The following is a 19,185-nucleotide window of genomic DNA, read 5'->3' as shown; positions in this document are numbered from 1 at the left end:
AATGCCTATCCATGAACAGTGGTTAGGCTGTTTACCTTGTTTTTATGTTTTGATTTCCAAAAGCAAGCCAAACATGTTTGCCAAATGGTTCTCAAAATCAATGAATCATGCAGCACAGTGCAAGATTAGCCAGGAAATTTATTTTTCTTTTATCTTGTTTAATGATGTTTTTGTCTTTTTGTAAGCAAAACTTATCAGAGGTATCTAGTGACATTTAACCACAACATAGCACCACAACAGAAGAAAAGAAAATCTTGCAGAGTTGGAGGTGTCTTTCTGTAGCCAGAGTTAGGAAAGTTTTGGGGTTTTGTTTATTGTTCTTTGATATTAGAAAATAGCACGCTCTTCTTCAGAATATCATCTGTATTAGTCAAGTGGAAAAAATATACTCTTAGTGAGTGGACACCTTTGTCTTCCTTTTGTCAGGGACTTTGTGTTTTACAAAAAACACAGGGAGGACAGAAAGTCAGGAAAAAAGAGGCAGAGAGTGATAGCATAGGGGCCAGTTTAGAGAAACAAAGTGCTTTTTGCCTCGTGTGATTGCGATGTGGGCATAAACATCCTTGTGGAGTGTCCTGTGTTTGGAGAAGCATCTTTTTTTCCATGCTGTGTTCTCAACAAGTTTTCAAGTGCAGAAAAGACTTGTAAACAAATTGGGTTTTGAGCCTGGAAGGGGGATCCCAACCAAAACTGTTGAAGAACAACTGCTCTCTCTGTCACAGAATTTTCTTAGCAGTTTTTCAGGGTCAGTATCCTGCTGAGAACTGTTGTAAAATCAGCATGTGTTGGAAAGCCAACTGTTGTGGTCCTCAACCTCCTTTTTTTCCTCTTCTTCTTTACTCTGAGAGTGGTGAGGCACTGGCACAGGTTGCCCAGAGAAGCTGTGGATGCCCCATCCCTGGAGGTGCTCAAGGCCAGGCTGGATGGGGCTTTGGGCAACCTGGTCTGGTGGGAGGTGTCCCTGCCCATGGCAGGGATTTGGAACTGGATGGGCTTTAAGGTCCCTTTCAGCCAAAACCATTATAGAATTCTATCTTCATGGTTTTGATAGATAAATTTAAATGTAAATTCTTCTGATCTATAGAGAAACATCTTCTGTACGGGCGTCCAGCGGTGCTGTACCGCACAAAGTACAATATCTTGCACCACCATGACTTTGAAAGTGGCTACAGTGAAACGTTCCTGATGCCTCTCTGGACATCCTACACTATTTCCAAACAGGTCAGTGCTCTCTTCAGTCTTGAAACATGCTTAAAATACTCTTTGGAAGTCTGTTTGTTATCTGTATTCTTGAAACTGTAAAATAATCCTTTCTCAAGTAGATTTTCCCACTAGAAATTATTCCAAATACCACTGAAAATAATGTTCCTTTTCCTTTTCTTTCTATCTCCTCATTCCTTTTCTATCTTCCTGTAAGAGAAAATAGTTTTAAAGCAGAATGTTTTAATATTTTTTTTTGTGATTTCATTTTCTTTCTATTTTTTCTTTTTCTCAATGGGGATTTGTTTTCCCGATTTATTTTAATCAGCTACTTCATTTGGATTACTTCCCATAGTGATTTCTGCCTGGTAGAGGAACAAGACTTGGTTTTACATCCAGGGTGCATCATTGTTCTCCACACAATGCCTTCAATCTCATCTGCAGACTATAATACATCATTTATTTTAGCTATAAGTGCTGGAGTTACTTTTCTTGTCACTTCTGCATGCGATTTTCAATGCAGGCAGAGGTATCTGGTGTCCCGGAGCACCTGGCCAACTGTGTGAGGCCCGACCTTCGCATTTCTCCAGGAAACAGCCAGAGCTGCCTGGCCTACAGAGGTGACAAACAGCTCTCCTACGGCTTCCTCTTCCCTCCTCGTAAGTTCAAATAGCAAGTCTACAGAATTAAAGGATTCAAATGTCACTTCTATATATCACTCCTTTCTTTTTCTTTTCTTTTCTTTTCTTTTCTTTTCTTTTCTTTTCTTTTCTTTTCTTTTCTTTTCTTTTCTTTTCTTTTCTTTTCTTTTCTTTTCTTTTCTTTTCTTTTCTTTTCTTTTCTTTTCTCTTCTTTTCTCTTCTCTTCTCTTCTCTTCTCTTCTCTTCTCTTCTCTTCTCTTCTCTTCTCTTCTCTTCTCTTCTCTTCTCTTCTCTTCTCTTCTCTTCTCTTCTCTTCTCTTCTCTTCTCTTTTCTTTATTTTTTAACAACCTAGAGATTTTGTAATTTTCTGTTTTGTTAGAGAAAACCTTAGGTATGAATAAAACACCCCCAAATGTGAAGGGACTAGCTTTTATTTTATTTTATTTTATTTGATTTGATTTGATTTTATTTTATTTTATTTTATTTTATTTTATTTGAGATCGTTGGGAAAGAATGTAGGTAGGAGTGTTCTGCTTTCCTTCCTTCCCGAGTTGATTCCTTCCTCCATGATGCCTTTTCCTCAGACTACCTGCTTTTGCACCAACATGGAATGGATATATTATATTATGGATATATTATTCTTGCTGCATGACTTCAGGACCAAGGGCTCAGTGCCACAAGTTGCCATCACAGCTGTGTCCTCTCACCTTCATGAGACTGGAGAGATACTCCAAACTGGTGCTCTGCTTCATGCACAAAAACAATGAAATGTTCTACTTTGTTTAATAAAAATAAACGTGAAGGAACAATTACAGAGTAGGAGCACAGGCTAGAATACTACAGTCTTCAAAAGTTGGCCCTTTAATGTCAGTGGACATATACTGGCTTATATGAGCTGAGAATCTAGTTAGTTTGTAATTTTGACTTCAAACAACAGAAGGATAAATATATTTAATTTATCCATATTAGATTTCTGCATACGGTAAAATAAATAATTAAAATCTACCATCCCACAGAAACAGTGGTAGTAGAAAAGCTGTGTGAAAGAGTGTCCTGAAATCTCCTGGTGCAGTTACATTTGTTCAGTCTCAGATAAACAGGCTTTTGGATTTAGGAAATGTTCATGGGATGCAACCTTACTGTCTTGCAGTTGTGAATTTCATTGCTCTGCCTTCCCCATAGTGAAAGCACACAGAGCCACTCTGACTTCTGTTTCAGTGACAGCATTCCTTTTGATTACTCTCTGAAACCACTTTTGAAAATGTTTTTATATTCTTTGAATTCTGACATTTCATCTCATTAGTATTTTTCTGTTTTCAGAATTAAGTTCCTCTGCAGAAGCAAAATATGATGCTTTTCTAATAACAAATATCATTCCAATGTATCCTGCCTTCAAAAGTAAGTGCAATTTCCACAGTTTTACTTCTTTTTCCCAAGCTTGTAACATTTTTTAAAATGTCTGTTGCACTATGGAATGATTTGATGGGAGAAGTTTAAGACATAAATCCAATTACCTGTAGCCAGTAGATAATACACGGGAGAAGCTGTATAGTTCTAGGTGTAGGCAGACAATCTACCACGAGAAATTCCTTAAGGTTTAAGAAAGCTTTATTTTCCTTGGTGCTGGGCTGAGATAATAGTACAGACATTGTCAGTTCTGTAGTTCAGCAATTTTGCTGAAGTGCCTAAGTAACTCGTTTTGTACAAAACCATTCAGTTTTTCTTACTTGTAGCCCCAGTTAATGCAGAATACTCAGACAACATGTTTTCACTTCTCAGTTGGGGTAGTCTGGGAGTGTACACTTACCATGTTGTAGTTAAGGGACAAGTGGCATCTGGATCACTTTTGGTTTTACCATCCCTACCCTTAAAGGTAGACCAAGAGTGTTTACTACCTTTAAAGAAAAAGGAAGAGGAAACCAATTTATGGAAAATGAGGAATGATTTAAAACCAGCTGAAATTTTCAGCCCTGCAAGAATACAGTATTAACGTTCCTTTTGTCTGCACATCTCTTTTCTCTCTAGTGTTGCCAAGAGGTAGAAAACCATCAGGCTATTCTGGTGGCATTTTTGGCTTGGCAGGAATTGGGAAGCCTTGGAAGAATCTCAAGAGCCTGTTCTTGTGAGATTTCCAATGCAGATTTTAGGCCAGAGAGGTTTGGATAAACATCAAAGCCTATGGGAGGCTTTTTATTTTTAACCAAAGAAGAGTACTTTTAACTGAAAAACCTCTGAGTAGGAACAAGTGGTAATGTTTGCTGGAAATCTGAGCAAAGGCACTTAACTGATTACAGAGTGCAAAATTATTGGGGATTTCCCACTCTCAAATCACTTCATAAAAATACTTTTTATGTTAATGTTAGTCTAAGCAAATTATGTGAGATACTAATCACAGGAGAACAACCTACCATCAGCAGCTCATTTTATCTAGTGGCCTCCACAAGCAGGTGAAGGATCCCCTGAGAACAAATGTGGTAACTTATATAATTTCCTGGGAATTATGAACTAATAATACCTGTGTGCAGGTTGCAGGGCAGAGAGCTCAGACCATTCTTTATACAGAGCCTTTTCACAACAGAGGCAATATGGGCTGGCAGTTTTATTCTGTGCTGGTTTTGGTGGTGGTACTGGCTGTAGAAGCCCCCTCCTCTGATTTTATTTATTTATTTTTTTAAAATTCAGTGTTCACCCCCCCAACTCAGGCAATAATACTGGATCAATCTTTTCTGTAACGAGTCTGGCTTGAGCAGTTCCCACTTTGCTGGAGCCACAGGGTCATGCCCTTGGGCTGTCCCCCCATTCCACTGGCATTGTTGTCTATGTGGCTGCAATGGGAAACCAACCAGGGAACTGATTCAGCTGGAAAACTCAGAGAAAAAGCATTCCTTTGGGGCTATTTTGATGGTTCAGGCTGAGGCAGTGGAGGAGCGAGCAGCTGGAGGAGTGGGACAGCCAAGTGGCTACTGCAGCTGAGGTTCCTGAGGACCATTGCTTGTGGGTGCCTCTGCGCCAGCCTGAGCAGGGAGCTCGTGTGGCACTGAAGAGTCTCAGGCCAAAGCGTGCTGGATTTTCCTGAGGCTGATGCTGCTGTCAGTTCTGGGGAACCATGGACTTAAAAGGCTGGACTGGCAAGGCAAAGGTTAACCTTATACAAGTTTGAGATGCTTTGTTTGCACACACTTCTGTTAGTGTTAAAATAAAAGGAAAAAAAAAAAAAGAAAAAAAAAAAAAAAGAAGGAAAACAGTGATGTAACTGGAGATCCCAGTGTGTGTTCTATCTCTGTAAACATCTTACCTTGTTAAGGTTGAGAAGGTTGCGGTCGGAGAAAGTGTTGTGCTTTTCCCAAAAGTTGTGGTTAAAATTCCCTGCTAGGCAAGCCTCTGCTTTAATGAGATGCCATGCCATAATGTGGTCATCCTAGCCTGCACCTGATTTGAAGTTAGACTTTTTGTATCCAAGAAGAATTTAACAGAAATAACATGACCTTTTTATTTCCCTGTCATTTAAACTGTTTGGTTTTTGCTTTTAATCACAGTCCTATTTCCTTTTCAGAACTTTTTTTTTTTTTAAAAAAAAAAAAAAAAAAGACAAAGGAAATGTTTGGACAAAAGGGACATCAAAAGTGTGTGAATAGCTGTTTCTACCACTGGTGAAGGAACAGCAAGCTCTCTGTGCAGTGTCTAGGGCAATGCCAGCCTTAGAATGGTACTGTGCATTTCCTTTATCACTAGCTGGGGAAAAAAATCAACAGAGAACAAAGACGTCTGAATAGGGTTTATTGACCAAAACTGAATGAAGCTGCAGTAAATCTGTAAAGCTTAGTCTTTGATTTCCCCTACCACTCTGTGATGACATCCAACGGATTTTTATCTTAAATATATATATATGTTTATAATCTTGGCATGTTTTGGCTTATCCAAATGTTAGAGGTGTGTTTATGTTTTTTGTTCCCCCCACAGAGGTATGGAACTATTTCCAAAGGGTTTTGGTGAAGAGATATGCCACTGAACGGAACGGAGTCAATGTTATAAGTGGACCAATCTTTGACTATGACTATGATGGTCTACATGACACACCTGACAAAATCAAACAGTAAGAGTTTGCATTTAAATTGGTTTGCTGTTTTATTCTCTTACTTATGACAATGCATTCTTTCCACATCACTTGATTTTTGGGGAGGAGATGTAAATTCCTGGCTCTTTCTAAAAATGATTTCTCATTAAGACTGAATGCCCTTGTAGGTAGGACAGGGATAAAAACAAGGAAATGGCAATTCAGCACGTAGCTCTTCACCTTGGCTTTGGAATGAAGTGTTTATTCATCTTTGAGATTAAGAAGATTTATGTTCCTAATCTGTTTTCTCTAAAATTCTCTAGAATTTAAGAGTTGGCAGCTGGGTACCAGAGCATACCATAGTGCTACTGAGTTAGATACTTAAGTCTTTTGTTAATTCAGTAAAGCTTTCTCTCTATTTCCCTGAACTGAAGAAGCCTTTCAGAATTGCCATGTGGTCTTTCTGTGGCACACTATCAAAACATGAGCTAACTGAAACACTCATTTTCAGATAGAGCTCAGGAATCACACACATCTCAACAAAGTACATGTTTCCTCACGCATAGGGAAGGAAAGACCGCACTGTTTGTGTAATCCTTCTTCCAAACAGATTAGTCCTTTGTGTACAAATGTTTGCTTTACTTTCCCAGGTTTGTGGAAGGCAGTGCCATCCCTGTTCCTACTCATTACTACGCCATCATAACCAGCTGCTTAGATTTCACTCAGCCAGCTGACAAGTGTGATGGACCACTCTCCGTTCTCTCATATATTCTTCCCCACCGGCCTGACAATGATGAGAGCTGCAATGTAAGTTCTGTTGCCTTGCTGTTGCCCAATGGTGAATAGTCCCTGAGAAATGTGAATTCCCATTCTTGTTAGATGCTAGTGCTCACTGATGTCTTAAATGAAAGCATGGGGTAGTGACTCTATTAAGTGTCACGTTCAACTCACTGGACAAGAGCACTCCTCCATGACAAATAGAAGTATCAGAGAAAACATGGAACTACTACTGAACCTAAAATTGTCTGGAAGAACTGACATACAGTAGGTTGGCAGTAAACAACCTGTGGGCTTCTATATTTTGGCAGACACTGTCAGAGTAACCTCAGAGCAGGTTGGGAAGGGCTGTGTGCGTAGATGTATTGTCCTGGCAGCCAGCCTGATGTTTTTATGGAGGTCTATTTCCATACGCAGGTACAATATAATCTGTCTACTGTGGCAGTCTGGATGCATCAGACAGCATGATTACATCCAACCCACACAATATTAAAACTATACGCTGAAACCTGCTGAAGGTGGAGTGCCGGCAGCTCTTGCTGTTTCCAGCCCATGTCTTGATTCCAGGGAAGAGTTTGGATTCTCTTTACCAGAGAACAGAGGTGACCAGACACCCTCCTTGTTCCCTTCCTATCATCTTTTGGGATGAAAAATCTTACAGTGTAGAAAACTTGGTGAGGTACAAAGGCTTCAGTTTGGTCAGAGCTGCAGAAAGCAATGCAAACGCTCTGTAGCTGATTGTGTGGCAGGAGAGCCAGTCGGGTCCCTACGGGTTCTGGCACTCTGCAAGGACAGCAGTGCTCCCAGGCAGCTGTATTTAGACTTGTCCTTCCGCCTGAACTTGTTCTCCCATTACACAGCTGTGCGGATTCCTGCACACAGACGCCTCACTATAGGCTGCCAGGAGTCTGTTTCCTGAATGAACGCATTAATGTTATGAATTTTGTATTGGCACAAAAAGTTAAGACTCCTATTCCAGCTACAAGCAGAAATAGTCATTCCAACTCTGTACACAATTCACCTGGAACACTGTTTCTTTCTCATTCATCAAACATCGCCTGCTTTCAGGTCACTCTTTTCAAAACCACGCTTTTGGAGCAATACCCCTCTCTCTTGAGCCGTTCTGGCTTCCTTCTGTTTAGACTCTTAGCTGCTTTGGGCAGAGATGTCTTCTACCAGAAGGCTTAGAAAGTCCTACATATATTTCATTGTGCTTTTTTTTTTTTTTTAATTTATTTTTTAAATTTTTTTCCTGGATTGCCTTCGTCTGAATCAAGGTCTAGTTGGTGATCTGGAAGTTACTGTCTGGCAGTTATCTGTCCTTGTATTTCTGCCCATATGTGATATTTTCTTTTCCCTATATTGTGTGTCATTGTGCTTTTAAGCTGCTGAAATCATTTTTTATGAAATGCATAGAATAGTGGCCTTTTTTGCTCTTTGATTTCCTACATTCCAACTCAGGCTTCTTTTCTTTGTAGGTCATGCTACCTATTGAATTTGTATTTACTGTTCTGGGTGCAACTGCAGCGCTTCTAAAAGGTCATTAGTGAATATTGCTCTCTGCTTGACATAGTAAAGTAACACTCCAGAAATATTTAAAATTAGCTCTTGAGCGAAAATTTGGTTAGGCAAAATTTTGTCATTCTGATAGAGTTTCAGTCTTACTTTTGCACATGGTATTCCATCTGATTTATTCAAAGAAGTGACTGTGTAAAACCTCACGTAGTTCACGGATGAAATGCGTGGGATAATATAAGAATTTTCCCTTAACCTCTCCACAGCTTTCTTTTCAGATTTGAAGAAATATTAGCTTTCCCCTACTCTGCTCTTGTTTCACACGTTTTCTTCACATGGCCGTTGGAGAACACCACTACTCCTCTCATTAGAATTTGTTCCATCTCCAAACTATGTTTATTCATGGTGAGGTTATACCCATTTCTTCTTATGTCAACATTTTTCTATGGCTTAAATAGCCCTTCGCTGGTCTTCTTTGGGATTTACCCCTGCTGGTGATTTATGACGATTCTCAAGGCATACACTTTTCTCTATTCATGGGTGACCCAGGATCTTTTTTGCTCTTCTTGTAAGAGAGAATGATCATTTCAGTAGCCTTCCCGTGTATCTTTTCCAGTCTGATTTTTTTTTTTTTTTTTTTTGGAACACGAATGAGATAAAGTATTCCAGCTGAGATCTCAAAATGGAAATGTTTTTCTTTCTACTTCACACAACTCCTGATATTATCTAGGATTCTATTTTCCCATAGATGTATTATTGGTAGTTCACAATATCCTGTAATAAACCAGCACATCCAGAAACAATTCTCCTATCTGCTATTTCACATGAAAAACTCCCAGCATAGCAGAAATTCTTGCCAAACAATTTGGATAACACAATTTCACACCATACCAGGGATTCCCCCATCTGCATCCTACGGTATGGCATTCCAGTCTTCCTCTGCATTGACCAGAGCTTCCAATTGTTTTTTAGTAGCAAACTAATGATCTTGGCACAAAAAGCACGTAAGAAAATATTAAATAAAATCCTTTCCAAGATCAAAGCTGGAGGAACTGTTGGAAGCTTCCTACAGGCCCCTATTTCCTTTTCAGCAGAACCTTTAAATTTTCCTTTCAATGAGCAAGTTCCTCAACCACCTATCCACATTCTGGGCATCTTCAGCTTTCCAGCTAACAACTTGATATTCAGAGAAATGGATATCACAGCAGTTCTTTTATCTAGAATATCTGGCATCTTTTCACATGGATTTCATGTTAACTTTATAATTTATTGTATATCTCTATTTGTCTCCATGTTCTTAATAGTTGTTTTTTTCCTTCTAAGACCTGCTGTAGTACTGAGGTGAGACTAACAAGCACAGATGGATAAAACTGCATGGATAAATCCACAGATCGATAAACTGATGGATAAAACTCATTTTCAATTTACACACTTCATTTGTTGTTCTGCAGTAATACAATACCACGTTAGTTGATCACTGTGCTTAGAATCCGTGCTGTTGGACCTGTCATTTCATGGGCCAGTTATGAAATGCAAGAAACAAAATTTGACCAGTTCTTGAAACAAAATCAGACCCGTTGACTGATCTTCTAAGCTCATGCAAATGCTATGTTCCTGGACTTGGTTTAAAACCATCCTCATGATCCTGTGATTTATTCATATTGCAGTTCTTTTGCAAACTCTTAGGACTTGTCCTCATATTTGAAAGACTGAGCTATGAAGCAATGGGACTTTCCTCTGAGTTCTGCCAAATGCAGATTGCCTGTACAGGAGGAAGTCTTGAAGACAAGAGAAATGCCACAGTGATTGCATTTAACCTCGTTGAGATCAATGTACAGACCAGCAGTGTGATCGGTTTAACTGGGGATTTCCTGTGGCCACATGATGCCACACGGTGTTCCTGGAGCATGGTGTCACAGGCTGTGGAGAATGTTCCCTTCTTTTCCCTTTTAATCTACATCTCTGTTTTCATGCTCCAGACATGGTTTGGGGCCTCAGATTGCTACCAGCATGTAGAGGAAAGTGGTTTTGGAGCTGAAAAGCTTCAAAACAGATGAGTGTTGACTGGGTCATGGATGTTTGCTTTAGAGCAGCTGGTTGTGACTTAACTGGTACTTCATGTTCTCTCTGTGCAAATGATCAGGCTCACCCGCCTGGCCTTTACAGAGTGACCCACAGCCTAGTCTGTGGTACATCTACTGCTTTGGGTAGGTTCTGGCATGGCTGGCTTAGTTTTTATCGGCAGGAGGATTGTTTTGAAGGAGAACCTCCTCTGAGACAGTCAGAGACTTATTTCAGGAGCAAGCCCGGAAAGAAGAATTGTATCAGCAATATTTCCAGGTACACAGGGTCCAAATGCCCCAAGGTACAACCTCTCCATTTCTAATGTGTGTCCCAACTGTGGTACAGACGTACCAGCTTGCGAGGCCAGCGGGGGAAAAGTCCTGTTTGTTCAGTGCTTTTCCCATGTCTGCTCACCACCAAGCAGTCCCCAGGGTTGGCTGGGACATGTCACCGGGCTGGTTCAACTCAAACAACCTGTAACTGCGGGGTTTTGCAGGGTTGGTTTTTCTGATTTTTTTTTTTTTTTTTTTTAGTGAGCTTTTAGGTTGTGGATGGCTCCAACACACGCTGGAGCTGGCACAAGGTGTGCAGCAGGGAGCTGGTACGGTGGCTCCCTGCGTCTCTTGGAGCAGTTCCCTAAGGGAGATTACATCCATGCAACCCAACCCCGTCACTCTGGCAGCACCTTCCTGATTGTTTTTCATATTGGGAAATGATTAGTGAAAGGTTTTTTTTTGTTTTTTATTTTTCTTCTATCATGAATAATACATATGTTTTAATAACAGGACTTTACAGCTACAAATGTCCCAACTGTGTAATGGATCATAAAGGTCTACTAACAGTAAGGTGGAAGGATTAAAATAATACTGTGTTACTGTGTTAGATGATGATCAGATGAGAATGTATTTAGGGGTAAGGTTCAAAGGTAAGCAGCCTAGAATTTGGGCTTTGGTGATGCAGAACAGTTGATCAATATGGAGCTCTTTCTGAGACATAAAAAAATATGTGGTGGCTTTCTAAAAGTATATGGCTGTTCTTCTGAAACACCTGCAACATGGGGGCCAGCTTTTCTCAGACGACTATGGTCCTTGTCTCCCTCTGTCCTAAATGGTTCCCAAAATAAAACTGCATCTTTCCTGTGAAGTCTCAAATCTGTTTTCTTTGAACTCATTTACCTGAGTTGTTTTTGAACAGATTACAGAGATTGTTCAAATCAACCTGATGTTTAGAAAACTTACCTTTCCTTAAGAGTTGATTTGTGACATTGCATTTTATGAACTTTTCTTTTTCTTTTTTTTTTTTTTTTTTCAGAGCATGGAGGATGAATCGAAGTGGGTTGAAGATCTTCTTAAGATGCACACTGCGCGGGTGCGTGACATCGAGCAGCTCACAAGCTTGGACTTCTTCCGAAAGACCAGTCGCAGCTACACAGAAATCCTCTCCCTAAAGACATACCTGCATACGTTTGAAAGTGAAATTTAGCTTTCTAACCTTACTCAGTGCATCCTTTTATCAACTGGTGTATATTTTTATATTGTTTTTATATTTATTAATTTGAAACCAGGACATTAAAAATATTAGTATTTTAATCCTGTATCAAATCTTAAATATTAAACCCTTGTGTCATTTGTTTTGTTTCTCTAATGTTTAATATAGGTATGTCTCTTGGTTTATTTAGTAGCGCTTGTAATACTGCAGCTTGTCCTTACTCCAAGCTTTTAAGTGGTGCTGCAGGATTTGATACGTGAATCAAGGAAATATTAATTTCCCATGCTCCTTTACCACAGTTGTAGTCCTGTACTTTGTATCAAAATACTGAACATGTAAAATTACATTCATTTACTGTTGACTATGTGACAGACATATTTAAACCCTATAGACAAATAGCATCTTAAATATAATAAACCACACATTCAGTTTTTTTAATGTCTTTTGATTTCCTTTCACAGGGACATTCAGAGGGACTTGTTAACAGCTGAGTGCTGCCAGATTTTTCACATTCACCTTTCTCAAGAGTTTAGGTTTTCTGGTAAGAGGAATGACAGGAGCCCAGGTGCCCTGCCCCAGTAGTCAGCAGTGAGAGCATAAAGCAGGCATCTGCAGTAGTAATTACTGGTTAGGTTTTGCTGTAGGGGCAGAGCTGGAAAAGGAGGTAGGTTGGTGTCACAAGCTCACCAGGAGAACCCTACACTTGGGGCCACTTGGCCCTGGTCTTGGGCTCTGGGAGGGTATGAGCTAACAACATCCATCCAGTGTTATCCATTGGGCTGTGTCACATCCCTCCTCCCCCACTGCTGGCCTGGGATGGTGCCTGGGAATCCCTTCTCTGTTGTTCTTTGTTTTGGCTTCAAAGGAAGCTGAGATAAGGTCAGTGTGGAAGGAGGTGGCATTGCCAAAAACCCCAGCAATGGGCTGTTAACTAGGAGAAGAAAGTCTGATTTTCTGTATGTATTTCTAATGGTCAGAATGTGCAGAGCTTTCCCCTAATCTGAGGCTGAGTCCAAGTCCTAATGCCAACCCCCATTCCCAAAGGAACCTTCTTGGCCTGATTGCACATATGTAACTGCATGTGACCCCTATGCAGTGCATGTGATTTACATCCATCATCTGGTCAAGCAAGCCAAGTCTTTGCTGGTTACTTCTGTGCAGATGCAGTCTCATAATTGTGGCAAGCCCTTAACACGTCACCGATGGCACAATCCCAAGCTAATGGAAAAGATGCTGTTCTATACTGGTATCTAGATAAGGCCTGATTGGGCTTGGACAGTTTTTATACAAAGTGTATGGTATGTGTATGGTTGTGTAGTTAGAAGATGTAAAAGACAAATTATTGTATAGAATACTTGTTGAGGGATTTGGAAAAAGAATAAGGCTGAAACAACTGGTGACTTTATTACAAAGCCATCATTTGGGGTTGCAGAGTTATCTCTCTATTCCAAAGTGGTTTGCATCTGTTTTCTCTTGGAGGGCTGGCTGCAAATGTAGGAGGAAAGTGTGAAGGGGTGGAAAACATCTCAGCCATGTACACAGATGAGTAGTCAGGTCTCTTAAGTAAAATTAATCTGCCACAATTTTAGCAACTTATATCCTTGTAGCATCCATCTAATAGAAAGTGGTAAACCAGAATTAGTCATGTTAACACTGATGATTTATCATCACAATATTTTAGTTCTTCTGACCAGTAGGATGAAGTCTTATTATGCTAGGTGCCAAATTCTGTTTAAATGAGAAGAGCACCAAATACAAGAGCTCTAAAATCCCCCCCAAAATGTTAGGATGGAAATTCTGATAACTACATACAGCTTTGGGAAACATCCTATTCTTGCAACTTAAAAATTGTCTCTTGTGGTTGTCTGGTAGCACAGAAATATTTTTCTGTAAGCTTTTGGCAGGGCTTCCTGCCATGATAAACTTTACATTCTTACATCTGCTACAAAGGGTATTTCCTCTGGATTTAAAAGTCTTCAGTTAAGACTTAACTTCTCCAACACTGACTTTAGCAATGTGATTATTCATAAACTAAACCCAAGACCACCACTACTGTGGTGCTTTGACATCCATCAGTTGCTTTTTTTTAGTTTGTTTTTCTTAATACAGCTTCAAGGAGCAGTTCCTTTATTTTCTTTCAGAATAAGATGATATTTATATCAACAGAATATTTAAGCTCTGAAAGATATTTTCTTCATGTGCTTAGACAAATTTGCTTCTGAAATACAGTTACTAAAATTTGTTGGGAGAGCTGGTTTAACTGTCTCAGTTTCACTAAGGAATGATTAGTGTGTAGGCAAGTGTGATTTTTATTTTTTTATTATTATTATTTTTTTTTTACTCAGTTGCTTGCTGCGAGAATAAATACTGGGAATTTCTGCTCTACTTACTTCTCTTCAGCCCTTGGCCCCATGCTGCTGTATGGTATTGCTGTTTTATTTTACCATGCTGGCAGAAGTAGCTGTGCTGGGGAATGTTTGTGGTGGCCTCTGTGAATTGCATGTTCTTTTTTCTTGTTGAAAGATGTCTTATCAACAAAAAAGCTCCAGTGCAAAGCTAAAGCCTTGTAAATCCCCCTAAGCAATACAGGCTCTGTAGGAACAACAGACTTTTTAAAGCAAACTTGTAATTTCCCTTTCGTATTCATCGGGGCGAATGTTAGCTGAGGGCAGCGTGTAGGAAGGAACCCCTCTGCTTTCCGTTCATGTTTGAGCATTCTGAAAATCTGAAATACTGTTTGCTTCTGTTGCATGTTTCCTTTCTTGATATTACTTTGGTTTCTGGAAGAGGTCCACTGAGGAGAACAAGCACTGAATTTGTCTGTCAGGCAAACACCAGTTTTGAGGGTTTGGGTAATTACTGTTTGCAATTGGTGATGTAAATGTGGGGCTTGTTTAATGAGTTAGAGGCAGTTCAGTTGAGCAATTGTCAAGGCAACAAAAGCCGTAGGTGTTCTGCACACCTAACAAAGTTCTTTTGCTCTGGGAAAAAATCCTCCGGAGGTAGTTATGCAACTGGAATATCCCTGCTAAGGGAAACTGTTACTTTTTTTAACCCCTTTTTCACAATCGCATACCAGAATGGAATTAAAATCAGTAGTAGATAAGCACTGAGAACAGGTCAAGTAACCTGACCAAAGGTAGGGTATGGTTAAGATGGCAAAACTATAGCAAAGGACACCATCCTGTACTCACAGAGCTAACATAATTACCACTGATTATTATTAATTATTATTCTCCCCTGGTCAGCTAACAGTTTGATTAGATACATACTCTCTGTTTGCTGTTAATTCTCTGCTCTTCATTCCCAGTCTTTAGTCCCTTTGTGGTGTTAGATGCAGCGTTAAACTGTTTCTGCACTTGCTTGGGTATTGACAGTTTTGGTAATGGAAGATCTGTTTGTACAATGCTATAAAGCACTTTGAGCTCAAGGAATGAGAAAAAATTTAAAATAAAACTATTAGGTCTGTGCCATCTTGTGAAGGTTTGCCAGTATTCACGGGGGTATCATATAAGTTACATGTAAATATCCATGTTTAATTGGCCAGTGTCACTGTGTCCCTGGGGGCTGCTACAAAATAAGCCTGTTTCCAGCTTCTCAGTGCTTCATGTGCAAACAGCTGGTCTGCTGCAGGTCATGAAGATTTTAACAAATGAAGGAAGGCCAGAAAAACGGCAGCAGTTATAGAGATCTTCCTAAAGATAGGAAGTTGCCCGTTTCAGGAGACAGAAGGTGGAAAAGGTCCAGGAGATGCTGGCAGAAGGGAATGGGGGCTGGAGAAGATTTATTTGGAGGATCTCTAAAGTTCCTGTTCCTTCCCCCTCCATCCAGCCTCTTCTGATAGACCAGTTCTTCACGTACAACAGATGAAATAGTTCCCTACTTTTTCTGCACAGAGCCAGAAAACAGAAAGCTTTTCAGGAAAGTTGAAGGAGTTCCCCTCTGAAGTTGTCACTGGTTGCAGTAGCAGCACATGAGTTCTGGCAGGGTTGGGGCCTATGCAGTGAGGACAGAGTGCAAGATCTAGCCAAAAAGACAGGGATTTGTAGCAGCTGAAGCTGATGTTGCAGTGATCCTTCACTTAAGTCTCACATCCACCCCAAATGTCTTTAATTAACTTTAAATTTGCATCATAGAGCAGTTCTGCTTAGCTCAGCTGCTCTCTGTGGGAGATGGAGGAGATGCTGCTCCTGGTGCTAAGCAGCATGAGAAAAATTTTTCTGTGACTCTAGTTTCCATGTCCCTTGCTCCAGTCCCACACAGCCGTTGCACTTGACCTGAGACACACACAGTACATTCAATGCTAATAAGAGTATTCTCTGGTCAGGACAGACCTGCCAGCAAATGATTACTACCAAGTTAACTGTACATCTTCCAAGTGGGGCCATACATGTTTGAAATGTTTAAAGTTCAAGACAGGAGAAAAAAAAAAAAAAAGACACTTTAAACATTGTGGAAAAATACCTAATCTCGTTTCTTTGCACTTGTTGTGTAAATATAAGATAAGAGTGCTATTCCCAAGGTTACCGCAAACAGCCCATCACTACAGAGTACAAACTAACATTTACTAAAATGTATGTTGACATAAAAAGCAGCATTGCTGCAGTCAACTGCAGTAAATGAAACCACAGCTTTCTTTGCTTTTACAAATCAAAAGTTTGGAATGTAACCTCCTCAGACCAGCCTTCACAAATTGAGATCTCTACCCTGCTATTAGCATCCACAGTTTGTGCATTGTTGTTCTGGAGCCTTACCTTGTCCCACTGCTTTCTAAATGCGGTAGGGAAAGGCAGGTGGAGGTCACCCTGGTTTCATCTGCAGGTTTCACCATGGAGAGAGATCAACAGGCAAAGAAGTTAGTGATCGTGGATTAGCACAGCTGTAACTGATTGACCCTAAAACTGGAATTTACTAGAAAAGAGGTGGGAATATTTGTTATCATAAACCCTCAATAGAAAAGGAGGAAATCCTTTTCAGAGGATGTTTTCCTGAGAAGTTTTCTGTTTCCTGTGCAGAAAGTAGGGAACTATTTCATCTGTTGTATGTGAAGAATTGATCTATCAGAAGATGCGGGGAGAATAGGGACTTTATAGACCAGCCAAATAAATCTTCTCCAGCTCCTGTTCCCTTCAGCATCTCCTGGACCTTCAAAATATTCTGCATCTTCTGTCTCCTGAAGTGTGCATCTTCCTATCTTATCTCTTTATTTATCACTACTATTTTTTTTTCCTGGCCTTCCTGTTTACTTCCAGCTTTGATCTGTTCACTGTCTCCAAACAGCTCTGGCACTAGCCTAGCCAGTGCAATTTCTGTGCATATGCACCTCTCTACAGAAGGGATTGTTGCCAGCTCTTCTAGCTTTTAATTCTGTCAGGTCTTGCACACTCCTGCAAGAGGAAAAGATGTGGATGTATCTCCAGTTTCTCCTATAGTACAATTAAACCCATGGGACCAGCTTTTGCAGGTGAAAACCCTCTTCAGAGTGGTTTTGGAAGTGACTTCTGCCTGTGCATGTAGCTTTGCAAGGAGGCATTTAATGTCATTGAAGGTAGGATGTCAACCAGAAGTTCTCCACACAGGCCTTGACCAACTAGTCAGTTACTAACAACTGACAAAATACCATTTTTCTATGAATAATGTAAATATTTTCTCCTCTGGGAATGTGAATTTTGAGTTCAGTCCAGCTAAGTCAGAGGCTGGGAACTGTCTCAGCATTGACTTCAGTGGGAATTGTGTCAGACCATCTCCTCCACCCCTTTTTGTCTGACAAATTCCCTAGGATGGTGTGATGGCTGTAGTTTCACATGCCCTCTTCCTGATATATATTGTCATTTGTGCTTTTAGTTCTTTCTCTACTGATAGCTGGCTGTTGGGATGTGTTTTGGGGTGCATGGGTGTGGCGTTCTGGGGAACTTCAGAGTCAACAGCAACTGCACTGTTCTCTTTCTCCTCTGTCATGCAACCACATGAACAATTCTCACTGCCCCTCTCACTTTATCGGATGCTCCACTGCCTTGACCACAAATGCCTTCCTGTGGCCAAGGATCTCTGGGTGAATTCATGGTCTGTAGTGCATTCCCTGGCTGCACTTGAAAGATCTATAGAAAAGGACAGTATAAATGGGGATACGAGAAAATGGCCTCATGTTGCACCAGAGGAGGTTTAGATTGGGTTTTAGGAGGAATTTCTTCATAGGAAGGGTGGCTAGGTGCTGGGACAGGCTGCCCAGGAAAGTGGGGGAGTCACTGTCCCTGGAAGTGTATAAGAGACGTGGATATGATGGTTAGCAATGTGGTTTAGTGGTGGACTTGGTAGTGTCAGGCTGATGGTTGGACTTGATTATCTTAAGGATCTTTTCCTACGTAAATGATTCTATGAAACAGGTCACAGTTGGTGTTTTATCTTCTGGCATGCTGTCCACTCTGTGTGGGCTGCAGGCTGGTCAGATGTTGATGGTCCTCTCTCACGTGAGAAAAAAGTAATGTCCAGACATTATCCACTATGAAAAAACCATTTGATTTCAAAGTTTCTCCTTAATGGTAACACTAGAAGAAATAAGACCTGACATTTTTTAGTGTTCCTATTATGGCAATAAAGAAGTCTTCAGGAAAATAGTTCCTTTTGTTCATTTCAGCTGGTCTAGCAGGCATCCAGTCTGAACTAAGGATGCCACTCCATGGCTTTCATCTTCCATGCTTCATGATCTATTTCTAGCCTTTCTCAGAAGGTTTCCATATGCATTTATGAAACCTGGGAGCCCCCCGGTGGTCAAAATCACGAGCTATTCTGGTTGTTACCCCAAATCTGATGTAGTTCTTAATCCAGTTCTAAACTTAATTCTTGGAGTAATCACTGCAAAAAGATTCAATTGGTTGAAAAAAATGAAATCTGGATGGTTTTCTGCTTCTTTGGAGATGACCTTGTTACACTTCACTCCTCTTGGTCCTTACTTGATGCTGCCTTCATCTCTTTCCCAAGACTGGGGGATTGCCTGTTATTTTATCTTTTATTTATTATATATTCCCTCTATAATTATATATAATATATATAATTATATATTCCCTCTATGCTACTCCTTCCTGTCAGCTGTCCCACACAGGATATCTAGCTAGGTTCTCATCACAAATCTGTCTGAGGATGTTCCAGTTGTGCACTGAATAATGTTGTTACCAGATATTCCATGCTTATTGTCTCATTGTCTTCAAAATTGGAAATGTATGTGATTCAGAGAGCTTTGGTGTGCCTAATTTTCACGTTGCTCTGAAGTTGGAGAAAATGTTCTGTGATTCCTTGGGGAGTTATTTTGTTGTTTTTGTCCAGTCCCCTGGGAAAAATTCTCCTTCATGGGAAATTGCTTGTTTTTAAAAAGTGTTTCATGGTAGAAGATAAGCAAATGTGTCAGCTACCTGGAGCAGGTTTACAAGGGAGGAGGAAGAGGTGAGGTG

The 19,185-nt window shown here is 40.3% G+C and overlaps 1 protein-coding gene across 6 annotated transcripts in view; it reads left to right on the top strand.

Annotated features, from left to right (window-relative positions):
• ENPP2 (ectonucleotide pyrophosphatase/phosphodiesterase 2) overlaps positions 1-12,178 on the top strand; it is a 71,752-nt gene extending 59,574 nt beyond the window's left edge. For all 6 annotated transcript variants that reach the window (XM_032181466.1, XM_032181467.1, XM_032181464.1 and 3 more), the window contains 6 exons: positions 1,085-1,221; positions 1,724-1,859; positions 3,163-3,240; positions 5,803-5,935; positions 6,547-6,703; positions 11,564-12,178. In XM_032181466.1, the coding sequence (XP_032037357.1) occupies positions 1,085-1,221; positions 1,724-1,859; positions 3,163-3,240; positions 5,803-5,935; positions 6,547-6,703; positions 11,564-11,734 (812 nt within the window). In that variant the 3' untranslated portion in view covers positions 11,735-12,178. The remainder of the gene's footprint in view (positions 1-1,084; positions 1,222-1,723; positions 1,860-3,162; positions 3,241-5,802; positions 5,936-6,546; positions 6,704-11,563) is intronic.
• Positions 12,179-19,185: the final 7,007 nt, after the last annotated feature.

The sequence above is a fragment of the Aythya fuligula genome, chromosome 2 (assembly GCF_009819795.1).
Source record: "Aythya fuligula isolate bAytFul2 chromosome 2, bAytFul2.pri, whole genome shotgun sequence".
In the NCBI taxonomy this organism is placed as follows: domain Eukaryota; kingdom Metazoa; phylum Chordata; class Aves; order Anseriformes; family Anatidae; genus Aythya; species Aythya fuligula.
Note: the sequence above shows the minus strand (reverse complement) of the source record. Positions and strands in the feature narration are given on the sequence as shown.